The 22,242-nt window shown below is 45.7% G+C and overlaps 2 protein-coding genes and 1 pseudogene across 2 annotated transcripts; 2 read left to right on the plus strand and 1 right to left on the minus strand.

Annotated features, from left to right (window-relative positions):
* Positions 1-1,075: 1,075 nt before the first annotated feature.
* Obox6l (oocyte specific homeobox 6 like) lies at positions 1,076-7,161 on the minus strand. Its single transcript, XM_087599835.1, has 2 exons — positions 2,241-7,161; positions 1,076-1,801 (listed from the first exon to the last, which is right to left on the minus strand). Exons 1-2 carry the CDS (start codon positions 2,883-2,885, stop codon positions 1,283-1,285), a joined length of 1,164 nt encoding a protein of 387 aa, XP_087455961.1. The 5' UTR covers positions 2,886-7,161; the 3' UTR covers positions 1,076-1,282.
* A 5,252-nt stretch (positions 7,162-12,413) lies between these two features.
* LOC148007215 (uncharacterized) lies at positions 12,414-17,599 on the plus strand. The gene is made up of 4 exons (XM_087603039.1): positions 12,414-12,516; positions 13,194-13,661; positions 16,090-16,910; positions 17,510-17,599. Exons 1-4 carry the CDS (start codon positions 12,414-12,416, stop codon positions 17,597-17,599), a joined length of 1,482 nt encoding a protein of 493 aa, XP_087459165.1.
* A 138-nt stretch (positions 17,600-17,737) lies between these two features.
* On the plus strand, positions 17,738-19,707 carry LOC148007216 (MLV-related proviral Env polyprotein pseudogene; annotated as a pseudogene).
* The last annotated feature ends 2,535 nt before the right edge of the window (positions 19,708-22,242 follow it).

Below are 22,242 nucleotides of genomic sequence, written 5' to 3' on the forward strand. Positions count from 1 at the left end.
AAAATTAATCACAAAAGCAGTTATAAATTCTACAGAAAAGGACCAGGTGAGGCATTTTTTTATTTTGTAGAGTATTGTTCTACAGTTCTGTGAGGTCTTAGGACCAAACCTCAATATCATATGGTAAATAAAAAAAGGAAATAGGGCCTACAGACTGTGGTTTCTGTTTCCTTCTATGCAGCAGAACTCCATGTAGGCTTTCAAACTGTTGGCTTAGTGGCGCTGCATGCTGAAGAGCTTCTGGGAGGCCTTCAGACTGTGGAGTGAGTTGTCCACTTGCCTTGTGTGGATCTCCTGGGATGCCTCAGGCTGTAGTTTCTTCAGGGGAGCAGACAACCAGGCAGTCTGCCCCCAGCAGAAGATAACAGACAGAAGGGGAAATGAGGTAAAAAGGGGAGAGATGCAAAAAAGACTCTCTATGCTTAGTTTTCTTTCAGAAACTTCCCTTTTCCTAGTTATTTTTAATACTAATGTTTAAGGAAAATAAGCCCATCAAGGAAAGAACAGAGGATTGAAACATTTCTTGCTGACTGATTGCTACACCTGTAGATCAGTGCATCTCTCAGCCCTCATCAGAGAGGATTCAGGAAGGCTAATAACACAGGAAATCTCAACTAGTCACTGTGCAGTGATAGGAATTGGGTGTGCTCACACAGGACGAAAATGGATATATCATACCTCTCCTATGATGGCTTAAGGGTCTTCATAGAATTTGGGGTGAGCAGAGTTTTTGAGCCAAAGGTAGTTGATAATATCAATGAAACAATATTTTCTTGACAAAAAACAGGACAGGAACAGAGATATTGAGCTATGGGAATTAACACAGAATTCAGACAACCAGTGCAAGAATAAGCCCAACTATTACTGTTAATCTTTGTCAAAATGGTAGAAGATAGAGTTTTCTGGGAAGACTAACCTGAATCGGGAAAATTTTACAGAGGACCTGAGTTCATTTCTGAACACAAAAATAATACCTTGACTGTCTACAATTTTACTCCAGGGGACCATACAGTCTTTTCCAGCTCCAAGTACCAAGACATTTGCATGCATGCATTGGAAAACTCTGACAAAAACAGTCTTTTCAATTTTGCAGGAATGTTTGCTTTATTAGAGAACATATAATCCAACAATAAGGAATGCATACTTTCAATTGTTTTTTAAATGACCTCACATTATAATCACAATGGCATGAAACTAATGCATATAGACTTGGGAAATTTCCCCAAATTCAGGGGTTACGGGTGTCCATTAACATGCTTCTTCATAGATGTAAATGTCTAAACTAGTCAAGGGGGTGAGAAGTACTGCTTGGACTCTCAATGTAGTTCTTGGTAAACCAGTCTTCCAGTTGGTGAAAGTCCTCAAGCATCCCTTGCCAGAGCTCTTCCTCACATGGATGTAAATCCTGCCAATCCTGTGGGCTTTGGGTGGCAACTGCGATGGCAACTGGAGCTCTAGCTGCTGCTATGTCAGCCTGGGCTTCCACTGGTGCTGATTCACCAGAGTCTCCAGCAGTAACAGGGGCATTACCATCAAGCACATCTTCTTGCAGACAACACATGGCACCATCATAGGTCCAATAGCCATCCAGAGAAGACTCCTGGCTGCAGTTCAGTTTGGGAGTGGAATCTACATCCAACATGGCTGTGGTCATGGGCTCTCCCTGGTCATAACCAACAACAGCTATGGAACCAGGAAAATTGGATGACCCAGAAACAGCTTTAGAGCCTCCATTTGTCTCTGGAAGTGCTTCTGGAACATTCTTCTGTTTGCATTTAGCCCGGTTGTTCTTGAACCAGACCTGAAAGACAAAGAAAAGATCAGAGGAATGCCCATTTTCCCCTAACTGGACCACAAGGTAAAACAATTGAATGTAAGGTTTTTCTATAGCAATACTTCATGAGGCAGCAACAGAGAAGCCTAAGATTCAAGATCCCTAGGAGAGTGTAGCATGATAGAATGTGTATGACCAAAAGACTGGAGAGATTGTGTTTGTGTCTCTTACGTTTTAGTACGAGTTCTGATGTCTTAAATCTCTAGGACCCTGGAGGAGAATCATTTTCATCCCTATTGGTATCCAGTTGATGGAGAATGTGAGGCACAGCATTGGATGCATGAATGAATATCCACCACCCAAACTGTCCACACTGCCCCATGCATTTAAGAAGCACAAAATTCAGGTACCTGATCGGAAAGTGGATATTTTTGCTATGGGACTGAGGGTAAAGAGAGAGACAAACCTTGATCTCCTTCTCTGTCACACCAACCAAGGATGCCAGTTCCATACATAGTTTCTGGTCTGGGTACTGGCACTCAGCAAAACATTCTTGCAGCACGGACTTTTGTTTTGTGGAGTACTGAGTGCGTTTTTCCATTCGGGGCTTCCTTGGAGCCACAGGGCCAGTTTGTTTTTTGCCATATTTATCTGACTCTACCAAAGGTCCTATGGGAACATGGAAACCAGATCTCGATGAGGGTCTTGAAGGACTCTGATGACTTGGATGCCCTGAGGGTCTTCTCAGAGTTGGTAAACCTGGGTTCATTACAGGACCTGGTTGCATCTGGATACTTGATTCAATTGATGACCCTTGGGACTCTTGCCAATGTACCTTCTGTTCACGCACTGAAGGACTTGATTGCATTGGAGTTCTTGAGGTCACTAGGGGACTCTGACCCATTTGAAAAGCTAAGTTCCATGCAGGCTCTTGAGGCAATTGGGAACTGATGTCTCTGGGTGTATATGAAGACATTTGGAATTTTGGATAAAAGGAGGGACCTTCGGACATATCTGTGTTCTGAACTGTTGGAGTATGTTCCTGTACTAGAGAACATGGAAAAAGGAAATATATCAGAAAAGCTCCAGAGAGCACCCATCTACCCATCATGCCTACCCAGCATTTACTTTGCTCTTCTTATAGAGCAGAACTCACTCAGACATTCTGACCAACTAACTGCCTGGTTCCCAAGCTTATTAGCATTCTCAATACTTCAATAAACTTGCAACTAGCTCCTGCATTAATATCAGATTGTCAGCCCAGGGAGGAGGGCAATTGGATGTCCTGCCCAATGATTTTAAAGTCACAAATCCTCATCATTTCTGCTGGTGCTCTCTCCGAACAAGGAGTGAAGGGGCCATGGAATTTGCAGCATCTCAATGATCACACCTCACCCTCATCTCATACACAAGAACATTAATGATCTAATTACCACATATATCATAAGACTCTCACTCCTCACACAGATCCACCTCATATAGAATCTCTACTCCAAGACATTGCTTTAATTGCCACCCACGACCCTCCCATATGCTCCACCTTTCATCCACTCACATCCAGCAGACATTCCCACCCTATGACCACACTTAGTCTGCAGCCACATCTTATGGAAACTTGACCAGGTAGAAGACATCTTTCTTGAGACAAGTTTTGTCTGTATGACCTTGGCTGTCCTATAACTCCATCTGAAGACAAGGCTGAACTTGAACTCAGAGATCCACCTGCCTGTTACCAAACCCAATCCAGTGCCTGAATTAAAGGTATGAAACACCACAATGGTGACATTCTTTTGGGTCTCCTGTCCTTTGGGTTCCATACACAGAAATCTTTCCTTCCCTCTTCTGTGACCATCTCTAGAAATGGGTCTCTTCTCATGCTGCTGCCCAAGGGACCTGTTCATTCCTGCTCAGTTCAGTCACGTGGTAATTCCCTCTTCTTTCAATGTTTCTCTCTTCATTCCTTCTTTCCTTTCCTTGTAAATGCACATGACTTCCTGGATCTCATTCTACAGACAATCCAGGCCTTATTATCACAAACACCCAAAGCCAATGGCTCCTGAGAACTGGAATTGTGGTTCTCTTCTTGTTGAATGAATGTCTACTCAGGCATAAACCTCTCTAGGTGTCCCACTTTTGAGCCAAAATATCACAACCTTGGCCTATCTTGGCCAGCCCAGACCACACTTTGGTCCCAGGGCACTGGAGAGCTCATTGTGAGTTTATCCTAGTCCTGCATGCACGTTTAACAGGAAATAAATCAGAGAAATCAAACGATACACATCTCCTAGAGTCAAGACTCTCTATTGAATTAGGCTTCATATACAACACAGTGCTCAGGATAGTGCCTAGAATGTAGAACAGAGCACCTGGGGGTCTCCTTAATGCTTATTCACAGACTGCTCCAATCCCTGCACCTAAGAGATTCCCAGCATTCACATGGAAAGAGCTCCTAATTTACTTAATATCTTCTGCCTCTCTACAAGGCATATGTTAGACTTTACTCATCAAACACCCATACATGACGCAGAATATTATCAAAGCTCTTCCTCCACTAATTCCCGGAATTCCCCACCAGGATGCCCCCTTCACCCAGCAACCTTAAGCATTTCATGCAGCCCACCAACTGGACAGGAATCCTGTGGGCTCTTGCTGCTTGCCCAAAGCTCTGTTTGACTTCTATTATGTAAATTCTACCATATATAACTTGCACTTATATATCTCTTTGGTTCCTCATACCTTACAGACATTCAAGCCCGTTACCTTCACCCACCTTTGATGACACACTGGCTTCATAATAACCGCCTAGAGCTCTATTCTTATGGGTTTAATTCTGCTTGTTTTATTGTCTCTTGTTTCGGTTTTGATTCACAGCCTCCCTATTAGACCAGGCTGATCTAGGCTTACTGAACAACAAAGGGCTCAGGCCTCGGCCTTGGTAACTATACAAAAGCACAGTAGATGGGCCTGCAACATTGGGTCTTACTAGCTCTCTTGATCTGTGTTCCAGGAGCACTGCACACTTCTTTCCAAGTGTTAACACCTGTGGAGAAACAAGTGCGCTGCCCCTGCCTTTCCTCAGGACTACCTGCCCAACTCTGGCGATTTGGGGGACCTCAACCTCCAAACACATACACCACCTGCTAATGCCCCCCAAGCTCTTCATCTTCTAGCTCCCTCTCTCTTCCATGAGGGTAACCACCCGCAAAATATACATCATTTACAAAATGTATTCAGGACACTCACTCACCTGAAAAACAGCAGCTCGCTTTACCTTGTTTCGATTCTTCACTGTGTTTTACCTGTTCTTCCAGAACCAGGCCTTAAATATCTTCTCCAGGCACGATAGTCAAAGCTCCACCCACTCTTTGGCTCCTCCCACTCCCCGGGTCTTCAAATTCATTGGATAAACACACCATTTGCTGTCAACGCTATTTCAGCCCCACCCTAGAGAGTCCTTGTCTTTGATTGAATCACAATTCTTTTGTTTTATTTTTGAGTTAGGGTCTGTCGTTGCACAAAGCCCTTTTCTTCACAAGCTTCTAAGTGATCTAGTTCTACCCACAAAAACAATTCCTGGGTTTTTAGGAAAATCTTCCTGCAATACATTTCATGATCCTGGATGGGTGTCTACCTAAATTCGAAGGACTCAGGAGACAGAGAATGGTGCATCTCTGTCAGTTCCAAGCTGTCTTTCTCTACATACCACTTTACAGGATAGAACTACACAGAAAATATCCTCACAATTAAAATATGCATCTAAATATATGAATATATATGCTATCAAGTCTCCTCCCCAAGCTCTTATCAACATCTATACCCATCATATTTCAAATTTATTCTCTTTAATAAAAAATTTTAAAAGGTAAATTAAACTCCACGTGAATATAATTCACCACACCAAATAATGGAGTCTACACAAACCAAAAATGTCCCTCTGACCACATGTCCTACCTGAGTGTTAGACTGTTAGTCCCAGACTAGAACAACATCTAAGTAACCCCAATAAAACTCAGAGTTCAGCTAGGTACATTGTATCACCAAGACTTCTAACTTGAAGGGCAGTTGGATTTTGTCAAAGGCTTTTTTAGCAACTAATGAGAGGATCCTGTGATATTTTTCTCTCATTTGTTCATATGGTGAATTACAGGGATGGATTTTCTTGTATTGAAGCAACCTTTCAACCCTGGCTTGAAAACCACTTGATCATGGTTGATGATTTCTTTGATGTCTTCTGTGATTTGGTGTCTGAGTATTTTGTTGACTACTTCTGCATCCATGTTCATAAGAGAAATGGATGTGAAACTCTCTTTGTTGAATCTGTGTGTGGTTTGCGAATCAAGGTGACAGAGTCCTCACAGAATGAATTTGGCACTGTTTATTCTCCTTCTTTTGTATGCAATACTCTTGGAAGTATTGGTATCAGCTGTTCTTTGAAAGCCTGGTAGAAATCTGTGCTAAAACCATCTCGCCCTGAGATTTTGTTTCATTTGGGTGACTTTCAAGGTCTGCTTCTTTTACTCAAGGGTATACAGGAGTGTTTAGATATATAAGATGTTCTCAACTTATCATTACTAAGTGGTATCTGTTTAGAAAATAATCCATTTTTTTAGAATTTCCCATGTTGTGGAGCATAGGCTTTTGAAGCAAGATCTAATGATTCTCAGAATTTCTTCAGTGTCCATTATATTCCCTCATGATTTTCCTGATCTGTGTATGGTCTAACATGCCAAAGCATTTGCTTATCATGTCTGTTTTGTGAAAGAACCTGCTTTTCTTGATTCTATTATTCTCTTTGTTTCTAATTGATTGACTAGAAACAGTCCTGAGTTTGATTATATCCTGCCAATTACTCCTTTTTGGTGTCTTTCTTTTCTTAGTAGTGCTTTCACATATACTTTTAAATTGTTAGTATAAGAACTCTTTAATTTTTTAAGGAAGGCATTTAATGCTATGAACTTTTCTCCTAGCACTGCTTTACTGTTTCCCATAAGTTTGCGGACGTTGTGAGCTCATTTTATTTGAATTTTAAAAGGCTTCAATTTCTTTACTTCTTGCCTTACCTAACAACCATTGATTAGACAGTTTTTCAGTTTACGTGAGTATGTAGGTTTTCTTTTGCTTCTGTTGTTCAAGCCAAGCTTTAATCCAAGGAAATCTGATAAGATACAAAGGGTTATTTCTTGAACCTGTTCCGACTTGCTTTGTGACCAAGTATGTGGTCAATTTTAGAGAGTTCCATGAAGTGCTTATAAGATACATTCTTATCTGTTTGCAATGTGCTATAGAAGTGTTAGGACTATTTGATTCATAACCTCTATTCATCTCATGACTTTTGTTTAGTTTCTGTCTGGATAATCTATCTGTTGATGAGATTGGGGTGTTGAAGTCTTCTACTATCAATACTTAGGGTTTGATATATTATTTGATCTATAGTAATTTTTCACATAGAAATGTGGGTACACCTGTTAAAGGAATCAGAGAAAGGTATGGAAGAGCTTGAAGGGGCTCGAGACCCCATATGGACAACAATGCCAACCAACCAGAGCTTCCAGGGACTAAGCCACTACCCAAAAACTATACATGGACTGACCCTGGGCTCCAACCTCATAGGTAGCAATAAATAGCCTAGTAAGAGCACCAGTAAAAGGGGAAGCCCTCGGTCCTGCCAAGACTGAACCCCCAGTGAACGTGATTGTTGGGGGGAGGGTGGTAATGGGCGGAGGATGCGGAGGGAAAGTCCATATAGAAGGGGAGGGGGAGGGAGTAGGGGGATGTTGGCCCGGAAACTGGGAAGGGGAAAATAATCAAACTGTAAATAAGAAATACTCAAGTTAATAAAGATTTTTAAAAAAAGAAAGAAATGTGGGTACACATGCTTTAGAAGATAGATGTCTAGAATTTAAATGTTATTTTGTTGGATTGTTTCTTGAGGTATATGAGGTACCTTTCTACATCTCTTTTGATTACTTATGATCAAAACTCTCTTTTATTAGATATTAGTATGATAGCTGCACCTTTTTTGGTTCCTTTGCTTGGAAAAACTGTTTTAATTCCTTTAATTTGAGATAAAGTCTAGCTTTGTTGCTCTTTTATTAGATATTAGTATGATAGCTGCACCTTTTTTGGTTCCTTTGCTTGGAAAAACTGTTTTAATTCCTTTAATTTGAGATAAAGTCTAGCTTTGTTGCTGAGGATCTAAAGAAGATGCCTATTGATATGGAATGTCTACTTTGAGGACTTAGCTGAAATTGAATCTTCACCCAGGATCATCTCAACAGCTCCAATTTCATTCCCTCATATCCAGCAAATGCTCTCTCTGTTCCGCACCACTAGTATGGCCAGGTTGAAGACACCAATCGTTTAGTTGGTGGTGGTGTAATTTGGTTTCTTTTTTCTTTGTTTTTTGCTTGTTTGGTTTTTGAACAAAGATTTCATAGTATAACCTTCCTGGCTGTCCTTTAACTCAACTGATAGACAAGGCTGACAGGGAACTCAAAAAAGATCTACCCGCCTCTAATTACCCAGAGCTGGAGAAAAGGTGTGGGCCACCACACCAGACTTTGAGCACATCATTCTTAACTCAGCAGATATATTCAAATCATGGTTTGTTTATGTTCTGAGAAATTATCACAGCCTTAGCCCCATCACTTGGGCTCTCTTGTACTTTGGGACTCCACAACAGTGGAAATTTGGCCTTCCCTAATCAGTAACCGTATCAAGAAATAAGGGTCTTCTCATTTTGTTCTGCAAGGGTTTCCTGCCCGCTGGTAGCACCTCCTAATTGTTTCCTTCCTTCTAAGCAGTTTATGTAACCACCAACTCACCAGGAATCCAGCAGGCTGCTGCAGCTTGCCCAATCCTCTGTCTGATTGACCTCTACACCCAGGACCTGCACTTACATCTCTCTACAAACTTGAAACTCTGGTTTCCTCCCAATCTTTCTATCCACCCACTCCACAAAAACTCAGATCCATTATGCTCACCCACACTTTGGTGCCACTCAGGATTCAACCTTACCTCATATAGGCATAGTCTTGTAGATTTAATTATTCCTGTTTATTGTCTTTTGCTTGTGTTTTGAGACAAGGTTTTTCTATTATTCTAGTCTCTTCTAGAGATGACCTTGAGTCTGCCTCCTGAGTCCTAATTACAGGTGTGGATCCACACAATGTTCAAGATTTAATCATTGCTCCAGAACAATTACAGGGTGATGATGGGTTTGTGTGGAGTTTGAATTTTAAGGAAAAATTGGCCTTTGTCTCATGAAGCTTCTTCTTAGAAGACATTGGGGCTGCATCTGTAAGTCACTTTCTCAGGAAATAGATTTCTATTCAGTCTACTTCCATGGGTGCTACCATTATTCCTCATACAAGGTACCTCCCTTGCCTTAGAAGACAACATGCTGCTCAGTCTACAACCACTTTGTTTGCCCCCTTATTCAAGCACCTTCTCCGTCCTGGACCATCCACACTGTCTAAAGGACACTTCAATCTCTTTATACACATTGTGGTATCTACACAGATACTCCAAGACTCCTGCATAGATGGCTCAGGGTTTTGATGTGCTGCTGCCTGGGTCTCTGCTCCCAGGTTGTCCCTAGGCTAAATAGTATTAATTAGAAAATAGTTATGTCTTTTTTTGAAAAAAATGAACTGTTTATAATTAATACCTAGGAATCTCAGCTTGCATCTCAGATGTTTAGTCACTATCAATGCAGGAAAAGGGAATCTCCAGCTGGTCCTTTACTTATTTTCAAGAACTGTTTTAGGAATGAACCTTAGGTTACTAGATCAAACCCTGGGAAGCTTTCTTCACATTTAGAGAGGATTAAAATTAATCACAAAAGCAGCTGTAAATTCTACAAATAAGGACCAGGTGAGATTTTTGTCAGAGTATTGTTCTACATTCTTGTGAGATCCTGGGGACAAATCTCAGTATCATCTGGTATATACAAAAAGGAAATAGATTGAAATTGTTATTCCATGTCTTATGATTTTAGACTTACCTTATCAGGGTCCACATATGAATGTTAGAAAAGAACATGGAGCTGGTTTCTGCCTGCACCCAGAACTGAACCGGTCTCACAGCTCTCTGTACCCAACTTCGATGGGGAAGAGAGCTGGACTCTCAGAAATGAGGACAGTTCTGAGAGCTCAGCGTAGACAACTACTTCTCACATTCCTGACCCCAGAGAAACCTGCCTAGTGCCCTCTCTGCCCTCTGCAAAAAGGAACTTAGGAGCAGTCAGGGGCAGGACCCTTCAGGTTGCTGCCTATGCCCAGAACAGAAAGGAGCTATAACACACATGAGAACAAAGGAAAGACCAACTCTTCTGTTCCAAGCAAACCACATCGAGGCATCAGCACACACAAACCTTGGAGCAGATCTCTGTACCCAGATCCAGCTGAAAGAAAACAGGTCTACAGGAGTGCTGACACACAGGCTTACAGGAGGGTCAAGCCACTGTCAGAGACAGCAAAACAAGCTAACACCAGAGACAACATTATGGCGAGAGGAAAACACAGGAAACTAAACAACAGAAAGCAAGACTGCTTGGCATCTTCAGAGCCCAGTTCTACCACCAATGCAAATAGTGGATATCCATACACACCTTAAAAGCAAGATTAGGAATTAATTAAAATCACATCACATAATGATGATAGAGAACTTATTCTCAAAAATTGTTTAGGGATGAACCTTAGGTTACTAGATTAAACCCTGGGAAACTTTCTTCACATCTACAGGGGATTAAAACTTATCACAAAAGAAGTTGTAAATTCTACAAATAAGGACCAGGTGAGGCTTTTTGTCAGAGCATTGTTCTAATTTTGTTTGACATCCTGGGAACAACCCTCAGTATTGTGTGGTAAATAAAAATAGGAAATAGATTGAAAAATGTTATGCCATGTCTCAATTTGTGTATTATTTTGGTCTTTATCTTATCAGGGTTCACATGTGTATGCTAGAAAATAACATGTAGCAGGTTTCTGCCTGGGCCCAGAACTGAACTGGTCCCACAGCTCTCTGTACCCAAATTCCATGGGGGAGAGAGCTGGGCCCTCAGAAATGCAGACAATCCTTAGAGCTGAGAGGTGACCACTACTTCTGCTCCTATTCCTAGCCTAAGAATAACCTGCCTAGTCCCCTCTGAATATAGGAACATAGAAACAGTCAGCAGCAGGAATCTTCTGGTTTCTGTTTCTGCCCAGAACTAGTAGCCAGTCATCAGGAGCAATAACACACCTGAAAACAAAGGAAAGACCAACTCTTCTGCTCCATATGATCCACCTGGAGACTTCAGGATAAAAAAATCAAGGAGCATCTCTCTGTTCCCAGACCCAGCTTGAAATATAACAGGTCTATAGAGTGCTGACACACAGGTTTACAAAAGGATCAAGCCACTGTCAGAGACAACAAAACAAACTAACACCAAAGACCACCTGATGGCAAGAGACAAGCACAGTAACCTAAGCAACAGAAAACAAGACTACTTGGCATCATTAGAGCCCAGTTTTGCCACCAAAGCAAATACTAGGTATCCAAACACACCTGAAAAGCAAGATTTGGATTTAATTAAAATCACATCACATAATGATACCAGGACTTTAAGAAGGACATAAGGGCATCTCTTCCTTTAGGTTAGGGATGATTTCTTCTATTATTTTGTCGAAAATATCTATTGGCCCTTTATATTGGGAATATTCACACTCATCTATACCTATTGTCCTTAGGTTTCTTCTCTTGTGTCCTACATTTCCTGAATGTTTTGGGTGTGGAGCTTTTTGCATTTTATATTATCTTTGACAGTTGTTTTGATGTTTTCTATGGTGTCTTCTGCTCCTGAGATTCTCTTTTATCTCTTGTATTCTGTGATACAAGACATAGATGTTTGCATCTATGACTCTTGATCTTTTTCCTAGGTTTTCTATCTCCAGGGTTGTCTCCCTTTGTGCTTTCTTTGAAAGACCCCAGCTTAGCAGCAGTAATGCCATTTTGCAAGGCTGTACTTAAGATGACTGGTTCAGGGAAAGGTTAGAACACTGAGTACACAGCGGCTGCCAAGCAGGATGTGTGTGAATGAAGGCCTGGCAACAGGACGACTGCGGTTGAGCGCCTGACAATGAGAAAAGCCCCGGGAGAGGTCCCACACCCTGGTGGGGGGCCGAGTCAGTCGTTATGTTCCAGGAAGGTAGCTAGGAAACTTGCCCCCGGGCTGAACCCTTGCCACATTAGAATCCACCAATTATATCCCTGTAACCATGTGTCTGCTTCTGTATGCTTGCTTCTGCTCCCCAGAATCCTATAAAAAGCCCATCCTTGGTTCCGTGGGGCGCGCCAGTCCCCCGAGTGACTGAAGCGCCCACAGGTGCCTGTGTATCCCGACAATAAACCAAATCCTCTTGCTGATTGCATCCTGTGGTCTCGGTCTGGTCATTGAGTTGGAGGGTCTCCATCCCGAGGGAAAGTTCTCCCTGAGAACTTTTCAATTTGGTGCATTGGCCGGGAAAGGAGATCCTCCACCCAGGGACCACCGACCACCCACTGGGAGGTAGGCCAACGTCTGTCTGATTCTGTCTCGTTCTGCCCTATTCTGTCTGTTCTGTGAGCGCTCAGCCAGATTGTTTGGAATTTGGGCGGGATGAAGAAGGAGCTGACGAGCTCGGACTTCTCGCCCCGCAGCCCTGGAAGACGTTCCAAGGGTGTTAGGGGCCCGACTTTTCGGGGCTCAATCTGGGACTCTGGTTAGAGGAGGAGGATCCGGACTTACGGCACCTCTGTCTGTATTTTTGGCTTTCAGAGGGCCCTGGACCTTTGCCACCTCCATCTGACTTTTTGCTTTCAGTTTGGTACCAAAGCCGTGCAGCACGCCTGTCTGTTGTTTGACTGTTGGTGTTGTTTTCTCTGTGTCCTAATCTTCCTTAGAACTAACATGGGACAGTCTCTAACAACGCCCCTAAGTCTCACTCTTGATCATTGGAAAGACGTCCACGACCGGGCACACAACCAGTCTGTCGAGGTTAAAAAAGGAAAATGGCAGACTCTCTGCACATCCGAGTGGCCCACTTTCGGAGTGGGATGGCCAGTGAATGGCACATTTAATAAGATCATTATTTTACAGGTTAAAGATCGGGTCGTCCACGGACATCCTGACCAGGTTCCTTATATTATCACTTGGGAGAGTCTCGCCTTAGAACCCCCCCCCCCCGGGCGGAACCCTTCGTGGACCCGAATTGGCCTCCCCTCAACCCCCAGCCTGTCCCCTCGGCCCCGCCCGGCCCGCCGGCCACGTCTTCCTCTCTCTACCCCACTCTAATTAAATCAGAGCCTTCTAAGAAACCTGTCCTCCCGGCAGACCCAAACTCCCCTCTCATAGATCTTCTCTCTGAAGATCCTCCTCCCCCATATCGTTTACCTACAGGCCCGGCTGAAACGGAGGAGGCAGAGCCGCCAGCCAGATCAGTTGCCGGGCCACAGTCTGATAAGGGTTTCTCCCCTGTCGCAGGGAGATTGCGCAATAAGCTCGAGGTGATGCCAGATTCAACCTCCCAGGCTTTCCCACTTAGACAGGGAACCGGTGGCCAGACCCAATACTGGCCGTTTTCAGCAGCTGACATTTACAATTGGAAACAACACAACCCTTCTTTCTCCAAAGATCCGGTGGCATTCACCGACCTAATAGAATCTGTTTTACTTACCCACCAGCCTACTTGGGATGACTGCCAACAGCTCTTACAGGCCCTCTTAACCTCAGAAGAAAAACAAAGAGTGTTCCTAGAGGCCAGAAAGCATGTTCTGGGAGATGATGGGCGTCCCACCCAGCTGCCTGAGGAAATTGATGCTGCATTCCCACTTAAGAGACCAAACTGGGATTTTAATACAGCTGAAGGTAAGGGACACCTACGCCTTTATCGCCAGTTGCTCCTAGCGGGTCTCCGAGGGGCTATACGACGCCCTACTAATTTGGCTCAGGTAAAACAGGTATTACAGGAAGCAGGGGAAACTCCCTCCGCCTTTCTAGAGAGACTTAAGGAGGCCTACCGTATGTACACTCCCTATGACCCAGATGACCCAGGACAAATGACGAGTGTCTCTATGTCCTTCATCTGGCAGGCTGCTCCAGATATCAGGACTAAGTTACAGAGGTTAGAAAATTTGCAGGGCTATACATTACAGGATTTACTTAAAGAAGCTGAAAGGATTTTTAATAAGAGAGAGACACAAGAAGAAAAAGAAGATAGAGTTCACAGAGAGAGGGAAGAGAGAGATAAAAAAAGAAACAAAGAATTGAGTCGAATCTTGGCCGCCGTAGTTCAGGGCCAAGAAAGGAAGGGAGATAGGGGGGGAGCTCGAAAGGGGCTGAAGCTGGATAAAGATCAATGTGCCTATTGCAAAGAGAAAGGGCACTGGGCCAGAGAGTGCCCCAAGAAGCCTGGCGGACCCCGAAAGCCTCGACCACGAACCTCCCTCTTGGCTCTAGATAAAGATTAGGGAGGTCAGGGCCAGGAGCCCCCCCCCTGAGCCCAGGGTAACGCTTAAAGTTGGGGGGCAGCCGATTACTTTCCTGGTAGACACAGGAGCCCAGCATTCAGTCCTCACCCAAGCTTCAGGACAACTCAGCGACCGGACGGCCTGGGTACAAGGAGCTACTGGTGAGAAACAATACCGATGGACTACGGACCGCCGGGTTCAGCTGGCTACCGGTAAGGTGACCCATTCCTTCTTACATGTTCCGGACTGCCCATACCCTCTGCTGGGCCGTGACCTGCTCACCAAACTAAAAGCACAAATTCATTTTGAGGAAGGAGGGGCCCGAATAACTGGCCCCCACGGAACTCCCCTTCAAGTTCTAACCCTACAATTAGAGGATGAATATAGACTATATGAACCGGGACAGGACAAGCCACAATCCCTAGAAATAGACACTTGGGTCACGAATTTTCCACTGGCTTGGGCAGAGACTGGTGGGATGGGGTTGGCGCTCCAACAGCCCCCCTTAATTATACAGTTAAAGGCCACTGCAACTCCAGTTTCCATAAAACAATACCCCCTGTCACATGAAGCTTATCAAGGTATAAGGCCTCACATTACGAGGCTTCTGGATCAAGGCATCCTAGTCCCCTGCCAGTCGCCTTGGAATATGCCTCTTCTGCCTGTTAAGAAACCCGGCACTGGAGATTATAGGCCAGTACAAGACTTGAGAGAGGTCAACAAGAGGGTAGAAGATATTCATCCGACTGTTCCAAACCCTTACAATTTGCTCAGTACACTGCCCCCTACACATACTTGGTATACGGTTTTGGACCTGAAAGATGCCTTCTTTTGCCTCCGGCTGAGCCCGAAAAGCCAACCCTTATTTGCCTTTGAGTGGAAAGACCCTGAAATAGGGCTTTCAGGACAATTAACTTGGACAAGACTGCCTCAAGGGTTTAAAAACAGACCAACGCTCTTTGATGAGGCCTTACATCGGGACTTAGCTGACTTTAGGGTTCAGCATCCCACCCTCATACTCCTGCAATATGTAGATGACCTCCTCCTAGCGGCCACTTCTGAAACTGCATGCCAACGGGGAACTGAATCCCTCTTACAGACTTTGGGACAATTGGGCTACCGAGCCTCTGCCAAAAAGGCTCAAATTTGCCAGACCCAGGTTACTTATTTAGGCTACCAGCTACGGGATGGACAGCGATGGCTGACCCCGGCCAGGAGACAGACTGTGGCCAGCATCCCTGCCCCCAAGAATGGCCGACAGCTACGAGAGTTCTTGGGGACGGCGGGATTCTGCCGTCTCTGGATTCCTGGGTTTGCTGAAATGGCAGCCCCTTTGTACCCCCTCACTAAACCGGGGGTGCTCTTCCAGTGGGGACCAGAGCAGCAAAAAGCATTTGAAAACATCAAACAGGCCTTATTGTCCTCCCCTGCCTTGGGTCTCCCTGATATTACCAAACCTTTTGAACTGTTCATCGATGAGAAACAGGGGTATGCTAAAGGGGTCCTAACACAAAGGTTGGGAACCTGGAAACGCCCTGTGGCCTACCTGTCTAAGAAATTGGACCCTGTGGCCTCCGGCTGGCCACCGTGCCTAAGGATGGTGGCTGCTATTGCTGTCCTGATCAAGGACGCTGGAAAATTGACTTTGGGACAGCCACTCACCATCCTAGCACCCCACGCAGTGGAGGCCTTGGTAAAGCAGCCCCCAGACCGCTGGCTCTCTAATTCCCGCATGACCCACTACCAAGCCTTGTTACTGGATGCAGAACGGGTTCAGTTTGGGCCCGTAGTCGCTCTCAATCCTGCCACCTTGCTTCCTCTACCAGAGGAGGCAGAACAGCATGACTGCCTACAAATCCTCGCAGAAGTACATGGAACCAGGCCGGACCTATCGGACCAGCCTCTTCAGAATGCTGACCACACATGGTACACGGATGGCAGCAGCTTCTTGGCTGAGGGAGAGCGAAAGGCTGGAGCTGCGGTCACTATGGAGGACAAAGTGATTTGGGCGAAAGCCCTGCCTGCTGGTACCTCCGCACAACGGGCTGAACTCATCGCCTTGACTCAGGCGCTCAAGATGGCAAAAGGTAAGAGGCTAAATGTATATACAGACAGCCGTTATGCCTTTGCCACGGCACACATCCACGGGGAGATCTACCGGAGGCGGGGGCTGCTCACATCTGAGGGTAAAGATATTAAAAATAAGGCTGAAATTCTGGCCCTCTTAGAAGCCCTATTCTTGCCCAAAAGACTGAGTATTATGCATTGTCCAGGACACCAGAAAGGGCACAACCCAGAGGCACGAGGAAACCGGCTGGCCGATGCCACGGCTCGAGAAGCGGCCATGAGCAAACAAATCTTGCCCTTAAATAGCCCAGACCAACCCACGCCCCCACCAGTGGGACAAACCAGTTGGGTTTATGCCCATGAGGACATAGAGCTCCTAGAAAAAATGGGGGCCATCTACCACCCTCAACTAAAACAGTGGGTCTACAAAGGAAAGACAGTTATGCCAATAAAAATGACTTTTGAATTGATCTCCTTTTTACATAAATTAACCCATTTGGGGTTTAAGAAGATGAAAACCTTACTAGATCGGGAAGAGATAAATCTGTGTTTTTTGAATCGGGACAAAGCGATACAAAAGGTGACTGAGAGTTGCAAAGCGTGCGCTCAGGTTAACCCGGGAAGGACCATGATTGGACAAGGAGTTCGTCCTAGGGGACACCGTCCCGGCATCCATTGGGAAATTGATTTTACTGAAATTAAACCAGGTATGTATGGATACAAGTATCTCCTAGTGTTTGTAGACACCTTCTCAGGATGGGTCGAAGCCTTCCCCACAAAGCACGAGACTGCAAAAATGGTCACCAAGAAGCTCCTCGAGGAAATCTTTCCCAGGTATGGCATGCCTCAAGCGTTGGGGTCGGACAACGGGCCCGCTTTCGTCTCCCAAGTAAGTCAGTTGGTGGCCAAATTGCTGGGGATTGATTGGAAATTACATTGTGCCTATAGACCCCAGAGTTCAGGTCAGGTAGAATGCATGAATAGAACAATTAAGGAGACTTTATCCAAACTTACGCTTGCAACTGGCTCAAAGGATTGGGTGGCCCTCCTTCCCCTAGTTCTATATCGGGCCCGGAATACCCTGGGCCCCCATGGTCTAACTCCTTTTGAAATAATGTATGGAGCACCACCCCCATTTGTCCATTTCTTTGATTCAAACATTGCTGATTTTGCTGACAGCCCTTCTCTGAGGGCCCATTTACAGGCCCTACAGATTGTGCAGAGACACGTCTGGAGACCTTTGGCCGCTGCTTATCAGGACAAGCTTGAGCATCCGGTGGTGCCACACCCATTCCAGATTGGAGACACCGTGTGGGTGCGCAGACACCAGACCAAGAATCTCGAGCCACGGTGGAAAGGACCCTACACCGTCCTCCTGACTACCCCGACCGCCCTAAAGGTAGACGGAGTCGCAGCTTGGATCCACGCATCACACGTCAAGGCAGTCCGGTCTGAGGAATTGACTAATCACAACACTACACCCCAGACATGGAGAGTTCAGCGCACTCCAAACCCCTTAAAGTTAAAACTCCTACGTGGCTCCTCCTAGTCCTTTTGTGGCCTAGAGTCAGTGGGGGAATAAGCCCCCACCACATTTATAACATTACCTGGACAGTCACTAATCTCATGACAGGAAGGCTGGCTAATGCTACCTCTGTAAGGGGGATGCTGGCCGATGCCTTCCCTCCCTTATACTTTGACCTTTGTGATGTGATAGACTACAAGTGGGAGACTGGCACTACCCATAATTGGCATCCCTCAACCACCTACTATGGTTGCAGTCCGGCTTCCCACAGCAAAGAGATCTACGTTTGCCCTGGACACAGAGTGAGCCGGCAGTGCGGAGGGCCGGGGAGTGGGTACTGTGCCCAGTGGGGATGTGAGACTACTGGGGATGCGTATTGGAAGCCATCCTCATCTTGGGACCTGATAACTCTGAAACGAGACGGTCGGCTTCCTTACACCTTGTGTAAACGGGGCACGAAATGCAATCCCCTCGTCCTCCACTTCACCGACTCAGGTAGAAGAGCGACCTGGGACGGGCCCAAATGTTGGGGCCTGTGCTTATACGTCACAGGGACCGATCCGGTGGGTCTGTTCTCTCTAAATAGACAAGTCTCTCCCCTGGCCACTCGACCCATTGGACCCAACCTAGTTCTACCAGATCAGAAGCCTCCCTCGCTCCCGGCACAAGCCCAACCCCCGTCATTGCCTAAGGTCACCCAGGCCCCTGGTAGTACCCCTACAAGCCCCTTCTCCACAACGGGGGGCTCCACCATTTTGATCTCCCCGTCGCCAGGCACCGGGGATCGATTATTCAATTTGGTGGCTGGTGCATATCTGGCTCTCAACTATTCAGACCCTTTTAGGACTCAGGAGTGCTGGTTGTGCCTCGTTTCCGGTCCGCCCTATTATGAAGGGGTGGCAGTCATTGGAAATTATACCAACCTGACTGCTGCCCCAGACAGTTGTGCCAATACCCCCAGCCACAAACTAACTCTGCCCGAGGTCTCGGGACAAGGGCTCTGCTTGGGGAATGTACCCCACACACACCAGACCCTCTGCAACACCACTCAGAAGATTCCCATCGGGAACTACTTCCTGGCAGCCCCAAAAGGCACATACTGGAACTGCAATACCGGACTAACACCCTGCACCTCAGCCACAGTCCTCAACCAATCCTCTGACTATTGTGTATTAGTAGAAATTTGGCCCAAAGTCACCTACCATGAATCCGAGTATATATATACTCGTTTTTCGAGAGACAGACTCGTTTCCGACGAGAGCCTGCCACCCTGACTTTAGCTTTACTCCTAGGAGGAATCACCTTGGGGGGAGTGGCCGCGGGTATAGGGACCGGGACCACTGCACTCATAGAAACTGGTCATTTCTGTCAGTTACAAGCAGCCATGAATGCAGATCTTAAAGCTATAGAAGAGTCTGTGAGTGCATTAGAAAAGTCCTTAACATCGTTGTCTGAAGTGGTCCTCCAAAATAGACGAGGGCTAGATATGTTGTTCCTCCGAGAGGGTGGATTATGTGCTGCTCTAAAAGAAGAGTGCTGTTTCTATGCAGACCATACTGGAATAGTAAGAGATAATATGGCTAAGCTTCGAGAACGCCTGGCCCAAAGACAAAAACTGTTTGATTCCCAACAGGGATGGTTCGAGGGGTGGTTTAACCGATCCCCTTGGTTTGCTACCCTCCTGTCTACCCTGATGGGACCCCTACTTATTCTTCTCCTAATTCTTCTTTTTGGACCCTGCATCCTTAATAGGCTGGTACAGTTCATGAGGGATAGACTTTCAGTCATTCAGACCCTCGTACTGATGCAGCAGTACCATAGGCTGAGACAACAAGAGACAGAAATTTCTTGACCAAGTCGAGTGAAAGATTTCACTCAAAGTTAGCAAAAAAATGGGGGAATGAAAGACCCCAGCTTAGCAGCAGTAATGCCATTTTGCAAGGCTGTACTTAAGATGACTGGTTCAGGGAAAGGTTAGAACACTGAGTACACAGCGGCTGCCAAGCAGGATGTGTGTGGATGAAGGCCTGGCAACAGGACGACTGCGGTTGAGCGCCTGACAATGAGAAAAGCCCCGGGAGAGGTCCCACACCCTGGTGGGGGGCCGAGTCAGTCGTTATGTTCCAGGAAGGTAGCTAGGAAACTTGCCCCCGGGCTGAACCCTTGGGAGGCCGAGTCAGTCGTTATGTTCCAGGAAGGTGGCTAGGAAACTTGCCCCCGGGCTGAACCCTTGGGGGGCCGAGTCAGTCGTTATGTTCCAGGAAGGTGGCTAGGGAACTTGCCCCCGGGCTGAACCCTTGCCACATTAGAATCCACCAATTATATCCCTGTAACCATGCGTCTGCTTCTGTATGCTTGCTTCTGCTCCCCAGAATCCTATAAAAAGCCCATCCTTGGTTCCGTGGGGTGCGCCAGTTCCCCGAGTGACTGAAGCGCCCACAGGTGCCTGTGTATCCCGACAATAAACCTAATCCTCTTGCTGATTGCATCCTGTGGTCTCGGTCTGGTCATTGAGTTGGAGGGTCTCCATCCCGAGGGAAAGTTCTCCCTGAGAACTTTTCATCTTTATTGTTTCTATTTCCATTTTTAAATCCTAGATTATTTTGTTCAATTCCTTCACATGTTTGGTTGTGTTTTACTGTAATTCTTTAAGGGATTTTGTGCTTCATCTTTAAGGGATTCTACTTGTTTACCTGTGTTGTCCTATATTTCTTTAAGAGAGTTATTTATGTCCATCTTAAAGTCCTCTATCATCACCATGAGATATGATTTTTTAAATCCAAATCTTGCTTTTCTAGTGTGTTTGGGTATCCAGTATTTGCTTTGGTGAGAGATTTGGATTCTACTGATGCCAAGTAATCTGGTTTTCTGTTGCTTAGGTTCCTGTGCTTGCCTCTTGCCATCAAGTTGTCTCTAGTGTTAGCTTGTCTTGCTGTCTCTGACAGTGGCTTGACCCTCCTGTAAGCCTGTGTCAGCACTCCTGTTGTCTTTCAGCTGGATATGGGAGCAGAGAGCTGCTACTGGGTTTGTGTGACCTGAAGCCTCCCAGATGGGTTGCTATGGACAGAAAAGTTGGTCTTACCTCTACTCTCAGGTTTGTAGGTGCTCCTGGAGACTGGCTTTCAGCTCGTAGCATATGCAGAATCCCAGAAGGTCTCTGCCCCTGAGTGTTCCTTGGTCCCTGTGCCCGGAAAGCACAGAGGGCACTTAGACAGGTTCCTCTTGGGTCAGGGATGTGGGCAGAAGTAGTTGTCTTCCCTGAGGCCTCAGGAATGTCTGCCCTTCTGAGGGTCCAGGTCTCTCCCCCAGGGGATTTGGGTGCAGGGAGCTGTGGGACTGGTTCAGTTCAGTTCCTGGCACAGGCAGAAACCATGTCCTTATTTATTTAAGGAAGTTATTTATGTCCTTCTTCAAGTCCTCTACCATCATCATGAGATGTGATTTTAAATCATGATCTTGCTTTACCTGTGTGTTGAGGTATCCTGGACTTGCTGTGGTGTGGGAACTGGCCTTCTGAAAATCCCAAGTTGCCTTGGTTTCTGTTGCTTAGGTTCTGGCACTTGCCTCTTGCCATCTGGATATCTCTGGTCCTGCTGTCTCTGACAGTGGCTTGACCCTCCTGTAAATCTGTGTGTCAGCTGTCTTGGAAGAATAGCTCTTTCCTCATGGGATCTGGGTATAGAGAAATATGGCACAGGATCAGCTCCAGGCACAGAGGGAATCCAGGATCTCATCCCAGTATGCTTCCTGCATCTCCTGTCCTGAGGGATCCAGGCAGGTTCCTCAGCTCTCAGGTATGTCAGCACTCCTGGGAGACCATCTCTCTGCCAGTGGAATCCAGGCACAGAGAGCTGTGGCACTGGGTCAACTCTAGGGACCCATGTCTGGTTTTTGCAGGGTCCTTTTGTTGCACTGTGACACTTTACCCATACACATCTCCCAAGTCCCAGACATTAAATATGATAGTTCTACATATTTAGAGTGTGCATGTCCTTTTCAAACAGGATACCACTCCACCTATAAGTCACTCTTACCTACACTGGCCTTGAACTTTTGATACTTGACAGGACAGAGTGCTCAAAGCTAATATCTCTGCACTGGCAATACAGAGACAGGAAGATGAGGATCCTGCTCAAGGTCATGTTTGGCTACATAGTAGCCTGTTGGGACATATGAGACCCTAAGTAAACCACAAATGCTAACATCATTACAGTGCACCTAAGGAGGAACTGAGGCAGCGGGATCCACAGGAACTAAAAGCCAATCTGGGTTATGTCCTGAGTTCCATTCCATTTGAGTTATAGATAAGATAATGTGAACACTAAAACCACAGCAGAAATACTATTCTTCCTAACCAAAGTAGAAAGAACCAAATGTCAGAATATAA

Source organism: Rattus norvegicus, chromosome 1, assembly GCF_021556685.1.
Source record: "Rattus norvegicus strain SHRSP/BbbUtx chromosome 1, alternate assembly SHRSP_T2T, whole genome shotgun sequence".
In the NCBI taxonomy this organism is placed as follows: Eukaryota; Metazoa; Chordata; class Mammalia; order Rodentia; family Muridae; genus Rattus; species Rattus norvegicus.

Coding starts and splice junctions, on each gene's coding strand:
- Obox6l (XM_087599835.1), bottom strand. CDS start 2,885: ATGATGGGTAGATGGGTGCTCTCTGGAGCTTTTCTGATATATTTCCTT. Junction 1,802..2,240: donor TGACAGAGAAGGAGATCAAG/GTTTGTCTCTCT, acceptor TTTGTCTTTCAG/GTCTGGTTCAAGAACAACCG.
- LOC148007215 (XM_087603039.1), top strand. CDS start 12,414: ATGAAGAAGGAGCTGACGAGCTCGGACTTCTCGCCCCGCAGCCCTGGA. Junction 12,517..13,193: donor GGGCTCAATCTGGGACTCTG/GTTAGAGGAGGA, acceptor GTTTACCTACAG/GCCCGGCTGAAACGGAGGAG. Junction 13,662..16,089: donor GGATTTTAATACAGCTGAAG/GTAAGGGACACC, acceptor TTCCTCTACCAG/AGGAGGCAGAACAGCATGAC.